The 22044-nt window shown below is 46.4% G+C and overlaps 1 protein-coding gene across 14 annotated transcripts in view; it reads right to left on the reverse strand.

Moving 5' to 3' along the window:
* The window catches only part of robo2 (roundabout, axon guidance receptor, homolog 2 (Drosophila)), a 509899-nt gene extending 502090 nt beyond the window's left edge, over positions 1-7809 (reverse strand). For all 14 annotated transcript variants that reach the window (XM_080203357.1, XM_080203355.1, XM_080203348.1 and 11 more), the window contains exon 1: positions 7067-7809. In XM_080203357.1, the coding sequence (XP_080059483.1) occupies positions 7067-7124 (58 nt within the window). In that variant the 5' untranslated portion in view covers positions 7125-7809. The remainder of the gene's footprint in view (positions 1-7066) is intronic.
* Between the last annotated feature and the right edge of the window lie 14235 nt (positions 7810-22044).

Genomic DNA, 22044 nt, shown 5'->3' on the forward strand with positions numbered 1-22044 from the left:
AACAGGCAGCACAGTGGCACATTGGTTAGCTCTGCTGCCTCACAGCACCAGGGATCTGGGTTCAATATTATCAAATAAATCGGTTGGACTAAAACCTGGTGTTGTCAGACTTTTTACTGTGTTTACGCCAGTCCAACGCCGGCATACCCACATCATGACTTCAATATTCCAGCCTCGGGTTACTGTCTGTGTGGGTTTCCTCCGGGTACTCCGGTTTCCTCTCACACTCCAATCATGTGCGGGTTAGGTTGATTGGCCACATGAAATTGCCCCTTAGTGTCACGGGGACTAAAGGATAGGCAGGATGGGAAAATTCCTCCCGGTTAACTCTGTTTCTCCCTCTCTCCAGGTGCTGCTGGACCAGCTGAGTATTTCCAGCACTGTCTGTTTCTTTTTTTCTCTGGTTTGCTGATATCCCTTCAGAGAAGGGAAGCTGCCGTGCATACCTAATCTGGGTCTATACATGACTCCAGTTTGGCGCTCAATGTTTTGTTTGTAGTCTTGGCTTTGATATAAAGTTGTTAAAAATAAAGCAATTTTGAAAAGGCACAGGGCCCATCGTTTCTCACCGGGAAGCAGCCTCACAGCAACCAAAGGTGGGCAATAAAGACAAGGTAGAGACAAGACAGCCACACAACAACCAAAGGTGGATAATAAAGACCGTACGCCAGTGGCTGATATTCCCATCTCTCCAGGGTCTGACTACTCACCAGGGAAAGAACAACTTACATTTCTATAGCACCGTGCACAACCTATGGAGTGTCTTACAGCCAATGAGATACTTTAAAAGTGTAATCCTTTGTTGTAAGGTCAGAAACCCAGCAGCCTAGCTGCACACAGAAAGATTCCCCAAAAAACTAAGCCCAACCCACCAGGTGTTACTTGAGGATTAAACGTTGAGTTGGGCACACAGCAGAGAACAGTTTTTTTACCCCCCTCTCTGTAACAGGATGCCCTTTTAGTTAACATCACTTTTACGCAGTGACATCTCTGGCAGTGTGGCACTCCCTCAGTGCTGTACTGGGGTTGCCTGCCCGCGTCGCCACAGCCTCAGGAGTGGGGCTGAAACCCTGTGACCTTGCGATGCCGAGATGAGTGTGTGACCCTGTTGAGGTAGTGGGGAAGGGGGGAGGGAGCAGACAGCTGTTTGCATTAAGCTGGCTGAAGGTCCAGATGTTACTCCGTAATTAGGTGCTTTGCTCTCGACCGAACAAAGGCTTGTGCATCCTGCTGTTGGAAAGAAGAGACCGTTTTGTCGGAAGGGTAGGGGTGGGCGGGGGGGTGGGGAGGGGAGGGGAGGACATTGCAGAAATGCTTCGTTGCCCCTTTCACATCCTCCGGTATAACTTTGCATCAAGAGGGTGACACTTCACACAATCGAAAGAAAAGGTGATCCGTAAAAGATAGAATAAATGATGTCGCTTCCGTGTCGGCTTTTCTGGCCAGCTAGTTAATTGCATTTGTTATGTACAAACAATTCACTACATTAATTACATTCTGTAACACAGAACCTGCTCAGATCTGAGTTGTCAGTTTCACTGAGCTGTTTAATTGCGTTCACTCTCTATCCCTCAGCATGTTCCTTTCCGATATATTAATGAATAATTAAATCTGTAGCCAGTACGGTTAGCGTTCCAGTTTTCCTCTGCCCATTAACAAAGTGTGATCGACATTCAAATATTAAATTAAAAAGAATGATGAATGGTCCAATGGCAGGACATTATCTGCCGGGTGACTCCTTTCACCCCCCATCTCTCTGCGTAGAGAGCAACCTAGCTTCCTCCACTGTCTCACAGCGCCAGGGACCCGGGTTCAATTCCCGGCTCGGGTCACTGTCTGTGTGGAGTTTGCACGTTCTCCCCGTGTCTGCATGGGTTTCCTCCGTGTGCTCCGGTTTCCTCCTACAGTCCGAAAGACGTCCTGGTTAGGTGTATTGGCTGTGCTAAATTCTCCCTCATTGTACTCGAACAGGCACCAGAGTGTGGTGACTAGGGGATTTTCATAGTAACTTCATTGCATTGTTAATGTAAGCCTACTTGTGACTAATAAATAAACTTTAAAGACTTTACCACCAACCCTCTGTTTAGTTATAGCACCATTCAAGAGCAAGGCATGTATCTATGCAACATCTATCACCACCAAGGATATCCCAATGTGCTTTACACTCAATCGTGTCCTTCGATCTGTCGTCATTGCTGTAGCATGAGGAAAATGGGGCAACCAATCTGCACACAGCAAGCTCCCACAATCGGGATACATGGCCAAATCATCTATTACAATGATGTTGGTTCAGGGCAGTCAGATCTCATTGAATCATGGAATCCCTACAGTGCAGAAGGAGGTCATTCAGCCCATCGAGTCTGCACTGAGTCTCTGAAACTGAATCTTACCCAGGTCCTATCCCTATAACTCACCTTGCTCATCGCCTAGCAAGCCTCTCAGCTCAAGGGCAATTAGAGATGGGCAACAAATGCAGACTGTGCCACTGACACCCACATCCCATCAAAGAATAAAGGAAGAGAGAAGCAGTGGTTACATGACACTATTTCTGGATTTATCTTGTCTCTTAATTTTCCTTTGGTTCCCAGTGTTTCTTCACTGGGGAGGCAATGACCTTGTGGTATTATTGCTGGACTATTAATCCAGAAACTCACAAACGTTCTAGGAACCCGGGTTCGAATCCTGCTATGGCTTGCTAGGCCATGCTGGTTAAGAATCAACTGCATTGCTGTGGATCTGGAGTCACATGTAGGCCAGACCAGGTAATGACAGCAGATTTCCTTCCCTAAAGGCATTCTTTAAGGACATTGCCACTAAACCAACATCTGCCGCATTTTCCTCACTGATTTTGTGTGTTTCATTTCCATTTGACCTGTGCTCAAGCATCCAATGAACGTTGGTTTCTGTCTTTAAGAAGAAAATGACAAGACCAGAACCTGTGATATAATGGGTGAAGAGGAGATTGTTTGAAGGTTGCCAGTCTGAGGGTTCTGGAACCAAACAAGCTGTGATTTGACTATATAATTCCCATCCCACTATCAGGGAAAGGGAAAGAGATGCATAAGGGGAGGTGAAAGAGGGGAAGGGGAGGAAGGGAGGCCGGGAGGGTGGAAGGCAGAGAGAGAGGAAGGCAGGGAGGGAGAGAGGGAGGGAGTAAGGCAGGGACGGAGGGGGGGAGAGAGGGAAGTGGGGAGGCAGGAAGAGAGGCAGGGAGGGAGGGAAGGAGGGAGGCAGAGAGGGAAGAAGAGAAGGAGGAAGGGAGGAAACGTGGAAGGGGGAAGGGAGGCAGGGATGGAGGCAGTGAGGGAGAGAGGCAGAGAGGGAGGGAGGGGGGCAGGGAGTAAGGGAAGGAGGGAGGGCAAGGACTGGTGGAAAGCAAAGAGGGATAGAAGGGGGAGGGAATGGAAAGATAGGGGAGTGGAAGAGGAATGGTTGAGACATATTGGGCCTTGTTGAAGATAAACAGTTTAACCACTACATTGAGCGCTGATTTAGAATCTGAAAGATCAAATTTACACACAATCACAGTTCTAGCTTTCAGTGTCAGGCTGGATTAACCAGTCTTAACCATCAAGTGTATCAGCGTGGTTCGAGTCTCTCAACTTTCAGTGCTTTGACTGATACTGCCTGTCCTCTTCAGAGTTCAGGAGAGATTCACTATTCACACATGACAAAGGAGATTATTTTCTTCCTCGTACCATTAACTATTTCAAAATTGGTTAAAGTCTGAGTTGAAAGTATCACAGGTAGGAATTTCAGTTGATGTGTTAATAGATGCACTGAAAATAAGAGAAAATAGAATCAAACGCACCACAGCTCTTGTAAAAAGGAACTAACTTGCTGTTATCTCTTATAGCAGTTATTCAGATCCATAATGTTCAGTGAAATACACGTCAGATTGGGCTGATACCTGACTCCACAAACTATTGTGAGCCTCAGATTGAGGTAATGAGAGGCCCCCTAATCTCTTCCTCACTCTAAGACAGTAGGTGAATCAGGGCTGCTGTGATTTACATTTGACCCCTACTCTCTCCCATTTCTCCTATCATTCTTCTCACAGTTCCCCCTTTTCCTGCCCTCATAGAATCTATAGAACCCCTACAGTACAGAGGGGGCCATTCGGCCCATTGAACCTGCACCGGCAACAATCCCACCCTATCCCCGTAACCCCACATATGGACTAGGGTCCATTTACCATGGCCAGTCAACCTAACCCGCACATCTTTGGACAGCGGGAGGAAACCGGAGCACCTGGAGGAAACCCACGCAGACATGGGGAGAATGTGCAGACTCCACACAGACAGTGACCTGAGCTGGGATTAGAACCCGGGTCCCTGGCACTGTGAGGCAGCAGTGCTGACCACTGTGCTGCCCCTTCATTCCCCTCTTTCTCCACTTTTCCTCTCTCCTCTCGCTAACTCTTTTCCTCTTCTGGTTGATTAAAGATTTGGAACAGATCGGACTTGATTTGATTTATTTTTGTCACATGTAGTCATATACAGTGAAAAGTATTGTTTCTTGCGCGCTGTACAGACAACTGGAATTTGTAAAGGAGAATCAGTCGGCAAACTCTGCCCTCTGAGGATTTAACAGATGCGTGCAGGCTTTCACTGCACTCCATTGATCATTTCAAATCCCTTCTTGCATTAAAGAATGAATTATCTAATAGTTTAAATGAAGCAGTGTCCAGTGCTGTGTTAGTGAACGTGAACAGAGTGGGTGGTCATTGGGTGGTGTTGAGTTGAATTCGGAGGTGTTTATCCAAATTGCTTTGATCTGATTCTTAAAGAGGTTCATTTTGAAATTGTAGGAGCCCCAGTACATCCCCTTTATAATTCAATCATCTTAGTGCTCGAGGAACAGTCGGGGAGAATGGACAGGGTCAGACTTCAAAACCTCTTCAGTCCTTGGTGAAGCTGGGCATGGAGTGGAGGGGGCAGAGGACGGATGGAGGGGGCGGACAAGAGCAGGAAGGGAACTGAGGGTCAGAGAAGACTGAGGGAGGAGGAAGGTGGAGAGAGAGAGCTGGGAACAAAGGGGAGGACACATTGTGAACCCATAAAGTCCCCTATCCAAACCCCAACACACTGTGAACCCATACCATCTCGTATCATAGGATCCTACAGTGCAGAAGGAGGCCATTTGGCCCATCAAGTCTGCACCACCCAGGCCCTATTCCCTTAACCCTATGCATTTCCCCTAGTTAGTCCCCCTGACACTAAGGGGCAATTTAGCATGGCTAATCCATCTAACTCATGCATCTTTGAAACCGGAACACATGGAGTAAACCCATGCAGACATGGGGAGAATGTGCAAACTCCACACAGCCAGTGATATAAGCCAGAAATTGAGCCCGGATCCCTGGTGCTGTGAGGCAGCTGTGCTAATCACTGTGCCACCCTATCCAAAACCTAACACACTGTGAACCCATATCATTCCTTGTACAAATTTTAGCCACACTGTGATCATGAACACTGAGGCTCCAGCTTTTCTGGGAATTCTGATTGGAGTGATGGCTTTCAGGATGAGCTTTCTGATGAACTGGAAGTCTGGAGTTTCTGGGACTGGTCCCTCCTCTCAGCAGCGCCTCACATCATCTCCCTATTGACCTACTCCAGATTTACACATACACGCTCTCTCCCTCTCCCAGTCATCAGCAGAATCTCCACAAGCATCGCATCCCCACTCTCAGTTTTATCACCAGCACAGCTTCAACAATACTCTCCAGAATATTCATTCCACCCAGCTAGATACACTCAGTGAAGTATCGTCCATTGGCTCTGTTACATCGAGGAAATAATTCACCATCAACTATTACATTAGCACAAAATCATCCCAGCCTCCAAGAGGTTGTATTCAGCCTCATCTTCCTATTTCCAAAGTTGATCAAATGCTGATGGGAGTGCTTTGATTCCAGTATTCTGGGGGAGAAATGCCGAGCATTTGATGTTTCCCTGTCTGCGCTGTGGTAAAGCCACTTAATCTGAACTCAGCCACAATTATACCCCAACCTTAAAAAAGCTTCAGGACTGCACACACACTCACACTCTCACACAGAATCTCTCACACTTACACACTCTCACACATTCTCACACTCATACACACAAAGCCACACACTCACACCTACATACTATCACACACACTCTCACATTTACACACATACACACTCACACCCTCTCACACTTACATACACACACTTACACACTCTCACACCCTCACTCTCTATCCCTCTCTTACACTTACTCTTTCTCTCTCACACACACCCTCACTCTTTTTCTCACACACTTTCATTCTCTCTCACACACTCACTCCCTTTCTCATATACTTTCATACCCTCTCTCTCACACACTTACATACCCTCACTCCCTTTCTCACATGCTTACTCACCCACACTCATTCTCTCTCTCACACACACTTACACACCCACACACATTCTGCCACACACACACACTTACATACCCACACACATTCTCTCACACACACACACTTACACACCCATACACATTCTCTCACACACACACACACTTACACACCCACACACTTACACACCCACACACACACACTTACACACCCACACACACACACTTACACACCCACACACATTCTCTCACACACACACACACTTACACACACACCCTTATTCACTCTCACATTCTTACACACCCTCACCCTCTCTCACACACACATCGGATCAATCCCACAGGATTGTTAAAGGCAGTTTCGTTTTTCAAAAAATAATCTTCTCTTTGACTGCATGAGGGAACCTGAATTCTTGCCTGAAGCGGAATGTTTTAAAGTTTACAGATTATACCGTCAAGGGCGAATTCATGCGGTTTAAACATCTGTTACACAGCGATATATACTTAAGAGGGGAGAGAGACAGAGGGAGCTTTTCGAGACTGTGTGCCTCTCACATTCTGGCAAAATCAAAACCCCCCCACAAAGGAACAGAGAGCAGCACCTTGTCCAAACCCCCTCATTCCCAAAACTGGAAGGACTAGTGTGCAGAATAACACCGTGAGGAGGTCCAATCCCTTCAACTGAGACAGAGAGAGATAGCACTCACCATAAACTTGAGAGGACACTAATCCACAGGCAGCGAGTAGATATGTCAGGAAGGCCATCCTAGCATCACTGCTGGCCAGGGGAAGGTTTGGAGGTGCGTCGGATTGCAGAGGCAACTTCCCAAAGAGAGACACACACACACACGCTCAGAAGCAGATCCGATGCAAAGACACACAGAGAAATGTGTAATTTGTTGAAAGAAGGTGAGGGTAAATTAAGAAGGAGAGGCGGCGGCAGCAGCAGCAAGTTGAAATAGTTCCCCTAGCGACTGAAGGCAGGCAGTTTGATGTTCAGTGTTGTTCACAGTCGGTTTTGTAGCTGGGACTGGGAATAAATCAATCAGAGAGCGAGAGAGAGAGAGAGCCCTCGGTGAATGAACAGCAGGGCTGCGGGATACAACTTTTCTTCCCAACACTGGGGAGAGTGTGGCACAAGCCGCTCTGCTGTCCAATGTAGGGGACAGAAAGCACACACACACACACACACACACACACAGAGACAGCCTGGGTGGGATGTGCTCTCTCTCCCCCCAACGCCGGATCCTTGCTGTTCATCAGAGTTTCGCTGAGATGGAGTGAGGATTCATTCTCAACCTGTGCCTTCTGGGCTCCATGTGGCAAAAGCTTCACAGTAATCCTCTCGCATCTCCTCCTCCAGTTGTGTGTGTGTGTGTGTGTGTGTCAGTGTTTGTTCTGCTGAGTGAATCCCTGTGACTTACTCTGGTGTTATCTGTATGTGTGTGTGTGTGTGTGTGTCTGCTGCAATCTAGTATACACACACACACTGATGTGCTGTGTGAACAAAACTGGAAATGACACAGGGAGAGATTCACACAACTTGGGGAGGGAAAGAAGGCGGGGGTGGAGGTGGGGGGGGGGGGGTGCAGTGGGGGTAGTGGAGATAGGAGTTGAGGAAAAAAAGTTTGTGATCAACCATTCAACCAGAATAAAGAGACAAAACGAGAGCCAGTCAAAGGGACTGTAGCCGGGCGAGTAAGAGAACTACTTTGTAGGTCTCATTTCCAAATTCACCACAGATAGAAAATGATTTTTCTCCCCTCTTTTGGCAGACTCCGTTTCTTCCTCTCCCCCCGCACCCCCCAGCCCCTTTTAATTTCTCCCAGTTAATTACACCGCTCAGATAACTCTCTGTACCGAGGGGGCGAGCTCGCACGCTGTATATACAAAGCAGTTTTAAATACTTTAAAACAAATGTTTCCACAGCCAATCAGTCATCCTATAAACTCCAAACATGTCAGGGTGCACTCAGACAAATCCACAGCATCTCTCTCCCTCTCTGCCCCTACACTCTGCGAAGTTCACTAAGAAATACAAGTGGCATTCCATTTTTTTGTTTATTTTTGCTGCGAACACTTCTTTTGTTTTGCAGTGTCTATCCGGGGAGAAGGGATGGATGCAATGTTGCTGATGGAATCCACTCCGTTCGGTGGGAATTGGAAGCCGCGATGTTGGCTGGAATTCCGTCCCCCTTGTCTAGAAGTAACCCTCTTCCCCTCTACAGCACCCTCACAGCTCCGCCTGCACCATTCCTCGCCCCCCTTTTCTATGTTCATTTCAGAAAGAGCAGTGTTTTATATATATATATATATATATGATCTTCCTCTCTGATGGGGCGAGGAGGCTGGGGTGGAGGAGACCAAGAGGGTTTTGTGTTTGGGAGTGGAAACTTTGCAGGGAAGGGTGGCCAAAGATGAAATGGGAATGTGGAGATGCCGGCGTTGGACTGGGGTAAGCTCAAAGATGAGATGGACAGAGAGGCGAACGTTACCAAAAGTCAGACTGATCAAAGCCTCTCTTTTTTCGGTTTAAAGGTGGCGGGGATTGTCTTGCAGAGAGAGAGAGAATTGCTCAGCCTCCCCCTCCTTGCTATGCTCAGGATACTGAATGTCAGTCTGCTCATCAGAGCACACTGCAAGTTATTTGATGGTCTGTCTGATTTGAGGACATCGCTCACACACAATGTGCTCCTGGGTTAATGAGAGAGAGCAAAGGAGAATGATGCTCTTGTCTTCAAATAGAAAAAGGTCTCTGGCGCCTCCTGCTGATTATACTCTCTCTTTCTCACACACACAGCTCCTCAAAACACACTTAAAATTTCAGAACAATACCCTTCCTGCCCAACACACCCCCGCCCCCCCCCCCCCCCCACACAATTATTATTCTTGCGCAAAAAGAAACTCAATTAAAAACATCATTGCAATGTATCAGTCATCAGTTTTTCCAAAACAATTTCAAGTAAATACAACTTGGAGAGACTTTCACAACTTCAGGAAATCCCCAATACCGTTTCAGGCCAATGAGGTACCTTTTGTTTTGAAGAATAGTCACTGTTGTAATGTAGGGGAGCACAACAGCCGATTGGTACACAGCCAGCTCCCACAGACCACAATGTGATCATATGACCAGGTAATGTCTCCATGTACAGGAAAGAGGGAGAGAATCTGGTGAACTGGTGCAATGACAATAATCTCTCCCTCAATGTCAATGAATCCAAGGAGATTGTCATCAACTTCAAGAAGCATAGTGCAGGATATGCCCCTGTCTACATCAATGGGGACAAAGTAGAAAGGCTCAAGAGCTTCACGTTTTTAGGTGTCCAGATCACCAACAACCTGCCCTGGTCCCTCCATGCGGAAGCTGTAGCTAAGAAAGCCCACCAATGCCTCTACTTTCTCAGAAGACTAAAGAAATTTGGCATGTCAGCTACAACTCTCACCAATCTCTACAGATGCACCATAGAAAGCATTCTTTCTGGTTGTGTCACAGCTTGGTATGGGCTCCTGCTCTGCCCAAGACCACAAGAAACTACAAAGGGTCATGAATGAAGCCCAATCCATCACACAAACCAGCCTCCCATCCATTGACTCTAACTACACTTCCCGCTGCCTTGGAAAAGTAGTCAGCATAATCAAAGACCCCACGCACCCCGGACATTCTCTCTTCCACCTTCTTTTGTCATGAAAAAGATACAAAAGTCTGAGATCACGTACCAACCGAGTCAAGAACAGCTTCTTCCCTGCTGCTGTCAGACTTTTGAATGGACCCACCTTGCATTAAGTTGATCTTTCTCTACACCCGAGCTATGACTGTAACATGACATCCTGCACTCTCTCCTTTCCTTCTCTATGAACTGTATGTTTTGTGTGTATAGTGCACAAGAAACAATACTTTTCACTGTATACTAATACGTGCGACAATAATAAATCAAATCAAACCAAATCAATAATCTGCTGTCGCGATGCGAACCTCAGTGACAAATATTGAGTTCCTCTTTGAAATAACAGCCAGGCAGTGTTTTACTTGCACCTGAGATGGTAGACGGGAGCTTGATTTAAATGGTTCAGCTTGGAAACTGCACTTCCAGCAGTGCAGCACTCCCTCAGTACTGCACTGGAATGGGTTCTCAAGACTCTGAGGCTAGATGTACATCTGCAACTCTTGTTAATGGTCCCATTCTGAGTTGCTAAGATGGGCAAAGTAATGGAAAAGATGTCCGTGGCCTCTGTGAGCCCTCCGGAGAGACCATTAAACTGCACTGGGGTGAATTTGCACAGGAATCCTCGCTTCTCTGAACCCTTGTTGTAACTGCCACAGAGAAGATGGTGCTCATTGCATCATTACTATGCTTAGGACTGGCATCACACCTTGCCCAAAGGACCACCTGGTAAGTGCACCGCATGAATGTGACACAGAGGCGAGATTTTCAATGGTGCAGGGTTAACCCCATTCTATACTGAGTGGGTAGGTCATAACGGGGCCAGTTTTTGAAAATGTATTTGTTCACGGGGTCTGGGCTTTCCTGGCTCAGCCAGCATTTAAGAAAGTGGTGCAGGTTAGCTGCTGTCTTGCACATTGCAGTCCATGTGGAGTAAGTAAATCCACTGTGTTGTTCGGGAAGAAGTTCCAGGATTTTACAAACGTACGTATGAATTAGGAGCAGGAGTAGGCCCCTCGAGCCTGTTCCATTCAGTAAGAGAATGGCTGATCAGATTGTAACCTCAACTCCACATTTCTGTCAACCCCAATAACCTTTCACCCCCTCGTTATTCAAGAATCCATCTCGCTCTGCCTTAGAAATATTCAAAGACTCTGCTTCCACTGCCTTTTTAGGAGGAGACTTCCAGAGACTCATGGCATCTGGAGGGGAATCTAAAACTAGAGGGTATAGGTTTAAGGTGAGAGGGGAGAGGTACAAAAGGGTTCAGAGGGGCAATTTTTTCACACAATGGGTGAGTGTGTGGAACAAGGTGCCAGAGTAGTAGGAGAGGTGGGTACAATTTTGTCTTTTAAAAAGCATTCAGACAGTTGCATGGGTAAGATGGGTATAGAAGGGTATGCGCCATATGTGGGCTATGGGGACTAGCTTAAGGTGGCATGGACAAGTTAGGCTGGAGGGCCTGCTTCCACGCTGTAAACCTCTATGAAGGAAACAAATTCTCCTAATTTCTGTCCTACCTGATCCTTTATTTTTGAAAAGTGACCCCTGATTTTAGATTCTGCCACAAGGGGAAACATCTTCTCCACATCCACCCGAGCAGCGTCCCTCTGGATTTTGACCCAGTGACAGTGAAGGCACAGTGATATATTTCCAAGTCAGGGAGTGAATTGGAGGGGAACTTTCAGGTGGTGGTGGTCCCATACACCTGCTGCCTTTGTCATTCTAGGTGGTAGAGATCACGGGTTTGGAAGGTGCTGTCGAAGGAGCCTTGGTGAGTTGCTGCAGTGCATCTTGTCAATGGCGCACACACTGAGTGACATCAATGGCTGAGCGATTAAAATTGTGAATGCTTAAGAAGCCAGAGGTAGATGAGTAGAGATTTCTCAGAGGCTGGGAGAGATTACTGAGATAGGGAAGGTTGAGGCATGGCGGGGAGGGGTGGGGGGGGGTGTGTGTGGAAACATGGATGAGAATGTTAAAATCAAGACTGCTTGAATTGGAGTCAGGAGCAGAATTGGGAATGTTTTGGAGGTGGCTTTAGGTTACGTGTACCGGTGTGTGTGTGAAGCTGCAGCTGATCTAAGAAATACTCAGGCAACTAAAGATGTCGGACTTCAGATCAGCCACATCCGATCGATCAATATCGTTCATGGAAACATGATGGAAAGCTCCAAATCTTTATCTGAATCTATACTGATTCTCCCAAGACACAAAATGAAATTGAATTTTGTTAAATCCGTTCTCCGGATGTGGGTATCACGGGCGAGACTGACATCTATTAACCATCCCTAACTGTTCTGAACCGAGCCGCACCACTCCAGAGGGTGACAAAGAGTCAGTCGTGTTGCTGTGAGTCCCAGAGCAGATAACGATGGCAGATTCCCTTCTCCGAAGGACATTACCGAATTCGATGCTTTCCCTTTCCCACCACCCCAGCTCTTCATGGTCACCTTTACTCACGGCTAGCTTTACTTTTCCAAAATTTATAAACAAGCCTTCAGTTGTCAAACTGCTGTGGTGAGATCTGACCCCACATTCTCTGTGGATGTTCCATCGTAATACATTATTGCATCTATGATTGCTGTCTCTTTTCCCCCTCGCATCCAATTTTGTCCATAGAAACTAGAAGCAGGAGTAGGCCCTTTGAGCCTGCTCCACCATTCATTTTGATCATGACTAACCATCAAATTCAATATCCTGACCCTGCCTTCCCCCTATATCCCTTGATCCTTTTAGCTCCAAGAGCTATATCTAATTTTGTCTTGAAATCACACAATGTTTTGGGCTGTAGTGAATTCCACACACTCAACACAAGGGGTTGAACTCCGCTAAGTTCCATGGTCATCTTCCTGCGCTTGTGTTCTCTCACTCAGATGGACACACCTCGTCCTCAGCTCCCGGGAAACGCACAGGGACCAATTTCAATTCTGACTGCCGAGTTGGTACTGGGCAGTTCCATCGGGGGGTGGTCCGACGTGGTGGTATTTACAGTCCCACCACAATCCTGCCCAAAACAACCTACACACTGGCTTTTCCCAGTAGGGGTGGCTAGACAGCAGTCTGGAGTAGCGGACCTGGAATGATTATCTCCACTCCCGTTCTCACCTGCCTCTCTGTCCACCTTACAGGCCCTAAAGTCGAAGTAACACCTCTTGGGTCATCCCAGCCAAGTGAGGCCATTGCGTAGCACACTAACAGCAACAAGAACTTGCACTTAAATAGCACCTTTAACACGGCAAATCATCCCAGAGATGCTTCGTAGGAACACGATCAATCATAATTTGACACCATGTTAGATATATTTTTGGAATACTCTTTCTTGGATATGGGTGTCACTGGGCAAAGCCAACATTTACTGCCAATTCCGAACTGCCCTTGAGAAGGTGCCACATTCTTGAGGCACTATGGTCTGTGTGGAGAGCAGCCTGGTACAACGGAGTGTCTCACGCGGCCATTTCGTGGGTAGTTCGGAGACAAGCACATTACTGTATCGTCGTTAGTGTACGCTTAAACTGGATCAGCTGATGGGCAACATGACAGCTCAGTGACTATCACTGTTTGCTGTCCAGATACATGGATTTGGGCCGGTGTCTGTGGGGGTTTGCGCATTCTCCCCATGCTTGCGTGGGTTTTCTCTGGGTGCTCCGGTTTCCTCCCACACCCCAAAGATGTGCTCTTAGGCTGATTGGTGTAACAAATTGTCCTTACATTAGTCTCCCCTCAATCTGGTTTCCAATGTGGAGTGCCATAAGCGTAGACAAGGGTCATGGGTGGATGAGGGAACTCACAATGTTGAAATGGCGGCGTGGGCTCATTGGGCCAAAGGGCCTGTTTCCCGTGCTGTTTTGTTCTTTGTACTTCTGGAGTCACATGTAAGCCAAACCAGTTAAGCAGGGTAGGTTTCCTTCTCTAAAGGATGTCAGTGAGCCTAGTAGTTTAGTAATTGGTACCAACAATTTGATAGTTTCATGGTCACCATTAGTAAGACTAGTTTTTTTTAAACTCCAGATTGATTAAACTAATTCAATTTAAATTCTCAAAACATCTTAGTGGGATTAAAGCTCATGTTTACGAGTCCAGTAACATAACGCCTACACTTCTGTACATAAGAACCAGTAACTAAAAGGATGATTAAAGAGAATCGTAAAGGGGGAAAGAGAGGTGGGAGAGGCTTAGGGAGGGAATTAGTAAGAACATAAGAACTAGGAGCAGGAGTAGGCCATCTGGCCTGCTTCACCATTCAATAAGATCATGGCTGATCTTCTCGTGGACTCAGTCCCACTTACCCACCCAGTCACCATAACCCTTGATTCCTTTGCTGTTCAAAAATGTATCTATCCTTAAAAACATTCAATGAGGTAGCCTCAACTGCTTCAGAGAGCTTAAGCCAGAGGTAGATGAAGGCGTGGCCACCTTAGGTTAAAATTGCAATTTGAGAGGGGACAGAGTTACAGAGGTTTTTGGAGTTGGGAGAGATCTGGAGATAGTGACAGAGGGTGGTGGGGGGTGGGAGGAATGGCGGGTGTGGTGGGGAGAACGTTGGGGGGTGAATCCTGGTGTCAATGAAGGTTGGTGGGGCAAGGCTAAGGAGGGATTTGAACACAAGGATGAGAATCTCATGCATTAAAAAGCAGAGAGGGAAAGTCAGCTCAGGTTGAATCTCAGCACACATCTGGGAATGGAAATGCAGCGCTTTTGAATGAACAAGAAGGTCTAATCCTTTAAACCCCCACCCCACCCTCTCCATACAATTATGACTCTGTAACAAGGAGGGCTGCGGAGTTCACATGAAAGATACATGCTTTTGGTGTTCATTATTCAAACAGGGCACTTAATAAAAACCACAAAACCAGCTGGTCGATGCAAGAAGGAACATCAATGAGGCTGAGGCTATATATTTTAAAGTTACAGGACACTGCCGCTTTTGTCCCTTAGAAATACTGAAAAAGATACAAACTGGATGCCTGAAAGCAAATGTTCTAAGAAAGTACTCATGCTCCTTTCACGTTTTATAACATCAGGACATCCCACAGCACTTTCTGGCCAGTAACATATTTTCTGAACGTAGTCGCTGTTCCAAATTAGGAAACTGCACAGCAAGCTCCCACAAACATCAATGCAATAATGGCAGGGGCTCTGGATTATAGCCATGCTGTTTAAGGGATTTACAGTGAGGACACTGGGGAGAACTCCCCTGCTCTTCTTCAATGTGGGATCCTTTGTTCGGTTTGCTTCAGTTAAAAGACTTCGTCTCAAGGTATTTCTGTAACTAACCATGCTGAGCTTTAAAGCTAACTTGGCCACATTTTAGACTCAGCTGGGAATTCTGGGATGAGCTTAGAAATTGGCTGCATTCTTTCAAAAGGCAGCATTAGCAGAAATGATGCTAAATGTTTTTCACAGCCACACAGAACGAAGAACAAAGAACAGTTTGCCGTTTGCCCACCTGGACTGGAACTTGACTGCAACTTTCTGAGCCAAGATACCAGGAACACCCAAGCAGCAGGAAGTTTAAAGGAAATATTTTCATTTCTGTGGCACCTTTCACATCGTCAGAATGCCCCAGTGCCCTTGTAATGCATTTGGATTGTCATAATGCTGGGAAATGAGGGAGCAAACTTGTATGTAACAAGGTCCCACCAACAGCAGTGGGATAAATAAGGGATTGTCTGTATTTTAGTGATATTCACTGGGGCCTAGGGCACCTGGGAGAACTTCAGTGTTCTCGAATGACTAAACTGCGGAACAATATACAAAGGACAAAGAACAGTACAGCAGAGGAACAGGCCCTTCGGCCTTCCAAGCCTGCACCGATCATGATACATGAATAAACTAAAACCGTATGCACTTACAGGGTCCGTATCCTTCCATTCCCATCCTATTCATGTATTTGTCTCAATGCCCCTTAAATGCCACTATCGTACCTGCTTCCACCGCCTCCCCGGGCAGTGTGTTCCAGACGCTCACCACCCTCCGTGTAAAAAAACTTGCCTCGCACATCTCCTCTAAACTTTTCCCCACGCACCTTAAACCTATGTCCCCTAGTACTTGACTTTTCCACCCTAGGAAAGGGCATCTGACTATTCACTCTGTCCATTCCACTCATAATCTTGTAAACCTCTATCAGGTTACCCTTCAACCTCCATCGGTCCAATGAGAACAAACCTAGTTTATCTAACTTCTCCTCATATCTAATACCCTCCAGACTCAGCAACATCCTGGTAAACTTCTTCTATACCCCCTCCAATCTACATCCTTCTGGTAGTTTGGCGACCAGAATTGTACACAATATTCAAAATGAGACTTAACGAAGATTCTGTACAGCTGCAGTGTGATCTGCCAATTCTTATACTCAATGCCCCGACCAATGAAGCTAAGCATGCCGTACGCCTTCTTGACTACCTTATCCACCTGTGTTGCAACTTTCGGTGATCGGTGAACATATATGTCCAGACTTCTCTGCATATCAATACTCCGAAGGGCTCTACCATTTACTGTATAATTCCTACAGCTGCCAATTATTTATGTAAGTTGGAGACTGTGTGTACCCGGCTCTTTCAATAACACAGGTAAGAATTCATATATTGTAAGTAACACTTACCTGTTTAATTCAGTTGAGTCTTGTGCAAGTTTTAAATCAACTCTTTTTGGGACCAGTTTCTACTGGCATTTTCTCTCTCTTTCCCTCTCCAGTAAATCAATCTTTTTCACTTTCTGAAATGTTAATTTTAAATGGTGCTCAATAAAAGAGATTCTTCCTACGTCTATTCTAAGATTTGAACAGACCCTACATCAATATAGTGGGTATGAAGCCCTTTCCACCCACTGGAAAGGACAAGACAGCACGGACCCCACTTAACTCTTTAACTGCCAGACCTGCGACACTTGCTGAGTGTTGAATTAGGAACATTGGCCGATAATCTGTGGTCAGTTGCTGACTGGCTCAGGGGTGAGAGAGAGTGCAATCCCCTTAGCCACAGCAACTGCCCCCTCACCACTGTACCTGCTTTTACTGAAGGGAGTTTTACACAGGAATGGTTGAAGCAGAATGAGCCATGAGAGAAAACAGCAGCATTTAAAGAAGTGCGGAGTGGGGAAATAGGCACTGAGCGTTCCATTTGGATGTAAAACCCTGTACAATAACATGTTAACACGTTCACGAAGGGCAGGTCATGTTTGACTAATTTGGTGGAATTCTTTGAGAATGTTACATGTGCAGTGGACAATGGCGAACCTGTGGATGTGGTGTATCTGGATTTCCAGAAGGCATTTGACAAGGTGCTGCACCCAAGACTGCTACATATGAGAAAAGTGCACAGCGTTACAGGTAATGTATTAGCATGGATAGAGGATTGGTTAACTAACAGAAAGCAAAGAGTTGGAGTAAATAGGTGTTTTTCTGGTTGGCAATTGTGACTTGTAGTGTGCCTCAGGGATCAGTGTTGGGGCCGCAATTGTTTACGATTTACATAGATGATTTGGAGTTGTAGTATGTCAAAATTCATAGATGACACTAAGAGGATGCTGGAAGTCTGAAAAGGGATGTAGATAGTCTAAGTGAGTGGGCGAGGATCTGGCAGATGGAGCACAATGTTGGTAAATGTGAGGTCATCCATTTTGGTAGGAATAAAATGGACTATTATTTAAATGGTAAAAAATTGCAGCATGCTGCTGTGCAGAGGGACCTGGGTGTCCTTGTACAGGAATCTCAAGGAGTTTGTTTGCAGATGCAGCAGGTAATTAAGAAGGCAAATGGAATTTTGTCTTTCATTGATGGAGGAATGGGGTTTAAAAACAGTGAGGTTATGTTGCAGCTGTATAAGGTGCTGGTGAGGCCACACCTGGAGTACTGTGTACAGTTTTGGTCTCCTTACTTGAGAAAGGATATACTTGCACTGGACGGGGTGCAGAGGAGATTCACTAGGTTGATTCCAGAGTTGAGAGAATTGGTTTATGAGGAGAGACTGAGTAGACTGGGGCTATACTCATTGGAATTTAGAATAATGAGAGAGATCTTATAGAAACATATAAGATTATGAAGGGAAAAGATAGAAGCAGGGAAGTTGTTTCCACTGCGGGTGAAACTAGGACAAGGGGACATAGCCTCAAAATAAGGGGAAGCAGATTTAGGACTGAGTTGAGGAGGAACTTCTTCACCCAAATGGTTGTGAATCTGTAGAATTACATTACAGAGGGAGGGATGGAGGGATTTGAAAACATGAATGAGGATTTTAAAATTGGAGGCCTTGGTGGCCTGGGAGCCATAACATAAGAACATATAAGACACGAAGATAAGTGGGAAAGCAAATTGTGCGGAGGGTGTGGAAAGTCTGCAGAGGGATCTGGATAGGCTGAGCGAGTGGGCGAGGACCTGGCAGATGGAGTATAATGTTAGCAAGTGTGAGGTTATCCACTTTGGCAGGAATAATAGTAGGAGGGATTACTATTTAAAGGGCGAAAAGCTGCAGCATGCTACGGTGCAGAGGGACCTGGGGGTCCTTGTGCATGAGTCGCAAAAACCCAGCCTACAGGTGCAGCCGTTGATCAGGAAGGCAAATGGGATGCTGGCCTTTATAGCGAGGGGGATGGAATATAAAAGCAGGGAGGTCTTGCTGCAACCGTACAGGGCACTGGTGAGGCCACAGCTGGAGTACTGCGTGCAGTTTTGGTTGCGGCACTTGCGCAAGATATTTTGGCCTTGGAGGGAGTGCAGAGGAGGTTCACTAGGCTGATACCGGAGATGAGGGGGTTGGACTATGATGAGAGGCTGAATAGACTGGGTTTGTACTCATTGGAGTTTAGAAGGATGAGGGGGGATCTTATAGAGACGTATAACTTAATGAAGGGGATGGATAGGGTAGAGGTGGAGAGATTCTTCCCGCTCAGAAAGGACAGTAGGACTAGGGGGCACAGCCTCAAGATAAGGGGGGTGCAGTTTAGATCGGAGTTGAGGAAGAACTTCTTCACTCAAAGGGTGGTGAATCTCTGGAATTCTCTGCCCGTTGAAGTGGTGGAGGCTGCCTCGCTAAATATATTTAAGACACGGGTAGATAGGTTTTTGGTAGGCAAGGGAATTAAGGGTTATGGGGAGAAAGCGGGAAAGTGGAACTGAGCCACTTCAGATCAACCATGATCTTATTGAATGGTGGGGCAGGCTCCAAGGGCTAGATGGCCTACTCCTGCTCCTATTTCTTATGTTCTTATGAATTCCCTGCCCAGTGAAGCAGGTGAGGCTACTTCATTGAATGTTTTTAAGGCAAGGACAGATGGATTTTTGAACAGTAAAGGAATTAAGGGTTATGGTGAGCGGGTGGGTAAGTGGAGCTGAGTCCATGAAAAGATCAGTCACGATCTTATTGAATGGCGGAGCAGGCTCGAGAGGCCAGATGGCCTACTCCTGCTCCTTGTTCTTATAACAACATGCTGCATTTCTGTAGCGTCTTTAATGTAGTGAAACACCCCAAAGGTGTGTCACGGGAGCATTATAAAGCAAAATTTGATCCTGAGTTACATCGGGAAATTTTGGACATGTGATTGAAGTGTGACATGTCAAAGAGGTGGGTCTTAAAGGTGCATCCTACAGGAGGACAAGAAAGATTGAGAGAAGGAAAGACTCGGAGTTCCAGAGCTGAGAGACCACCCAGCTCAAGGCACTGATACTAGTGATGGAACAATAAAAATTGGAGGTGTGCTGAGCCGGACTTGGAGGAGTGCAGAGATCTCGCAAGGTTTTGGGACTGGAAAACCTTACAGATGGAGGGATTTGAAAACATGAATGAGGATTTTAAAATTGGAGACATTGGTGGCCTGGGAGCCAGTGTAGATCAGTGAGCAGAGAGGTGATGGGTGACTGGGGGCTTACAGAATATAGAACATCACAGCGCAGTACAGGCCCCTTGGCCCTCGATGTTGCGTCGACAAGGCTGACAAAGGGTTCATTGAGGAAACTTCATTAAGGAGTTCATTAAGGAGTACTTCATTGACTGTGAAATATTTTGGGAATGCTGTAGTTGTGAAAGGTGCTATAGAAATACAAGCCTTTCTTTAACAGTACTGTGGGATCTTTAACATCACACTAAACTGTGTAAGGTCCCATCCATCCAATAGGCAACATGTCCAAGGCTGCAGCCCCACCATACACTGATACATTTGCCTGCTTTAGAAGGTCAAACCTCTCAGCTGGGGCTTGAACCCATAACCTTGCAACATAGAGGCAAACAAAGCACGCTTTTAGCTCAGCTGAAGGTGAGGGGGTGAAAGTTTTCATTTCACCCTTTCACTGCTGAACATGGCGTCATTTAGATTTCGGAACAAAACGATTCCATGATCCTCTTTTCCGCCTGACAGGTCCTGCTCTGGAAGAGTTTTGTCTAAAGTGTGCACTGGGCTTCTGTTTTCTCTATACTCACTCACTTCTGTCAGCCCTAACACATACACTCATACACATACACTCACATACTCAAACTCACTCACACTCCCACATTCACTCACATACTCATTTACATACTCACATACTCACTCATATTCACACACATACTCACTCACACACGGTCACTCTCACGGTCACTCACTCACGCTCACTCACACACCCTCAATCACACACATTCACTCGCACATGCTCACTCACATACTCACTCTCACACACACACACAAATATCCAGCTGGTTTGTTTTTGTTCGACCAAAAGAAAACAAGGCTGACAAAGGGTTCATTGAGGAAAAGCTCTGAAGCATTTAGTCAATGCAGTCCAGTACGAAATGCCCCTTCCCCCAGTTCCAAAACCAGGCCCCAGAGGAAAAGCTTTGCTCATTTTCATTTCTGATGCAAGGATGTGTGTGGCTCCTTGATCAAAGGACAATGAAGATTTAGTCTGTTTCGGAGTTACAGGATGGTGAACCCACTTTCTCGTGCTACTCAGCTGTGTTTCGGTGAACAGTACTCGGGCCCCTCAGTCAAAAAGCTGTGGGATCAAATCCGACTCTGCAAACTTGGGCACAAAAACAACATCGAGGATGATGCTCCAAGTGCAGTACCGAGGGGGTGCTACACTGTTGTATGGTGATGCCTTTTTATTGAGATGTTACAACCAAGGTCCTGTCTGCTCTGCCAGGCAAACATAAAGGTCCCGTGGCACAATGATGAAGGAGTCTGCAACCAATTAAGAGCTGTTTCTCTGTTATAGAATCCCTATAATGCAGAAGGGGGCCATTTGGCCCATCGAGTTTGTACCGACCACAATCCCACCCAGGCCCTATTCCCATAAACCCACAGATTTACCTCGCTAATCCCCCTGACGTTAAGGGGCAATTTAGCATGGCCAATCCACCTAACCCGCACATCTTTGGACTGTGGGAGGAAACCAGAGCACCCGGAGGAAACTCATGTAGACACGGGAAGAACGTCCAAACTCCACACCGACACTGACCCGAGGCTGGAATTGAACGCGGGGCCCTGACACTGTGAGGCAGCGGTGCTAACCTCTGTGCCATTGTGCTGTCCTCTCTCTCTGGCAGTCCCTCAAAGTGGGGAGGAGGATGTTTGCCACAGCCTGAGTACAGCCTGAGGCAAGAGCCTGGGAGGCTGTTGTGCCACAGGTACCACACGATTCTGACTGACCAGGAAAGTCGCCCACTCGCCATAGGTGTGGCGGAAGGGTTTGCAAGTCGAGAATCGACCCCTTTGACTGAATAATGAACACATCTTCCGTGAGGATCAAATCCTGGGGTGGGACTCAAACTTAGAGTACGTATGCACGCACGCACGCACACACACACACACACATTAACAGGTTGAATGGAAAAGTGAGTCCTTACCTCACTCAGTTATTTAGTGCTCAATGTAAAACACTCAATAACTGAGTGAAGTATAGACTTCATTGTTACTTTCTTTCTTCTTTAAATATTTATTTTTCTTATTCTTCCTATCGGATCCTGCTCTCTTCTGCCAAAATCACTCACTACTTCACCATCGGTCTTGACTACAACGATAAGCCTTGACATCTTCAAGCCTCTTTCTTAAACC

Source organism: Carcharhinus amblyrhynchos, chromosome 15 (assembly GCF_965287045.1).
Source record: "Carcharhinus amblyrhynchos chromosome 15, sCarAmb.v2.hapA, whole genome shotgun sequence".
In the NCBI taxonomy this organism is placed as follows: domain Eukaryota; kingdom Metazoa; phylum Chordata; class Chondrichthyes; order Carcharhiniformes; family Carcharhinidae; genus Carcharhinus; species Carcharhinus amblyrhynchos.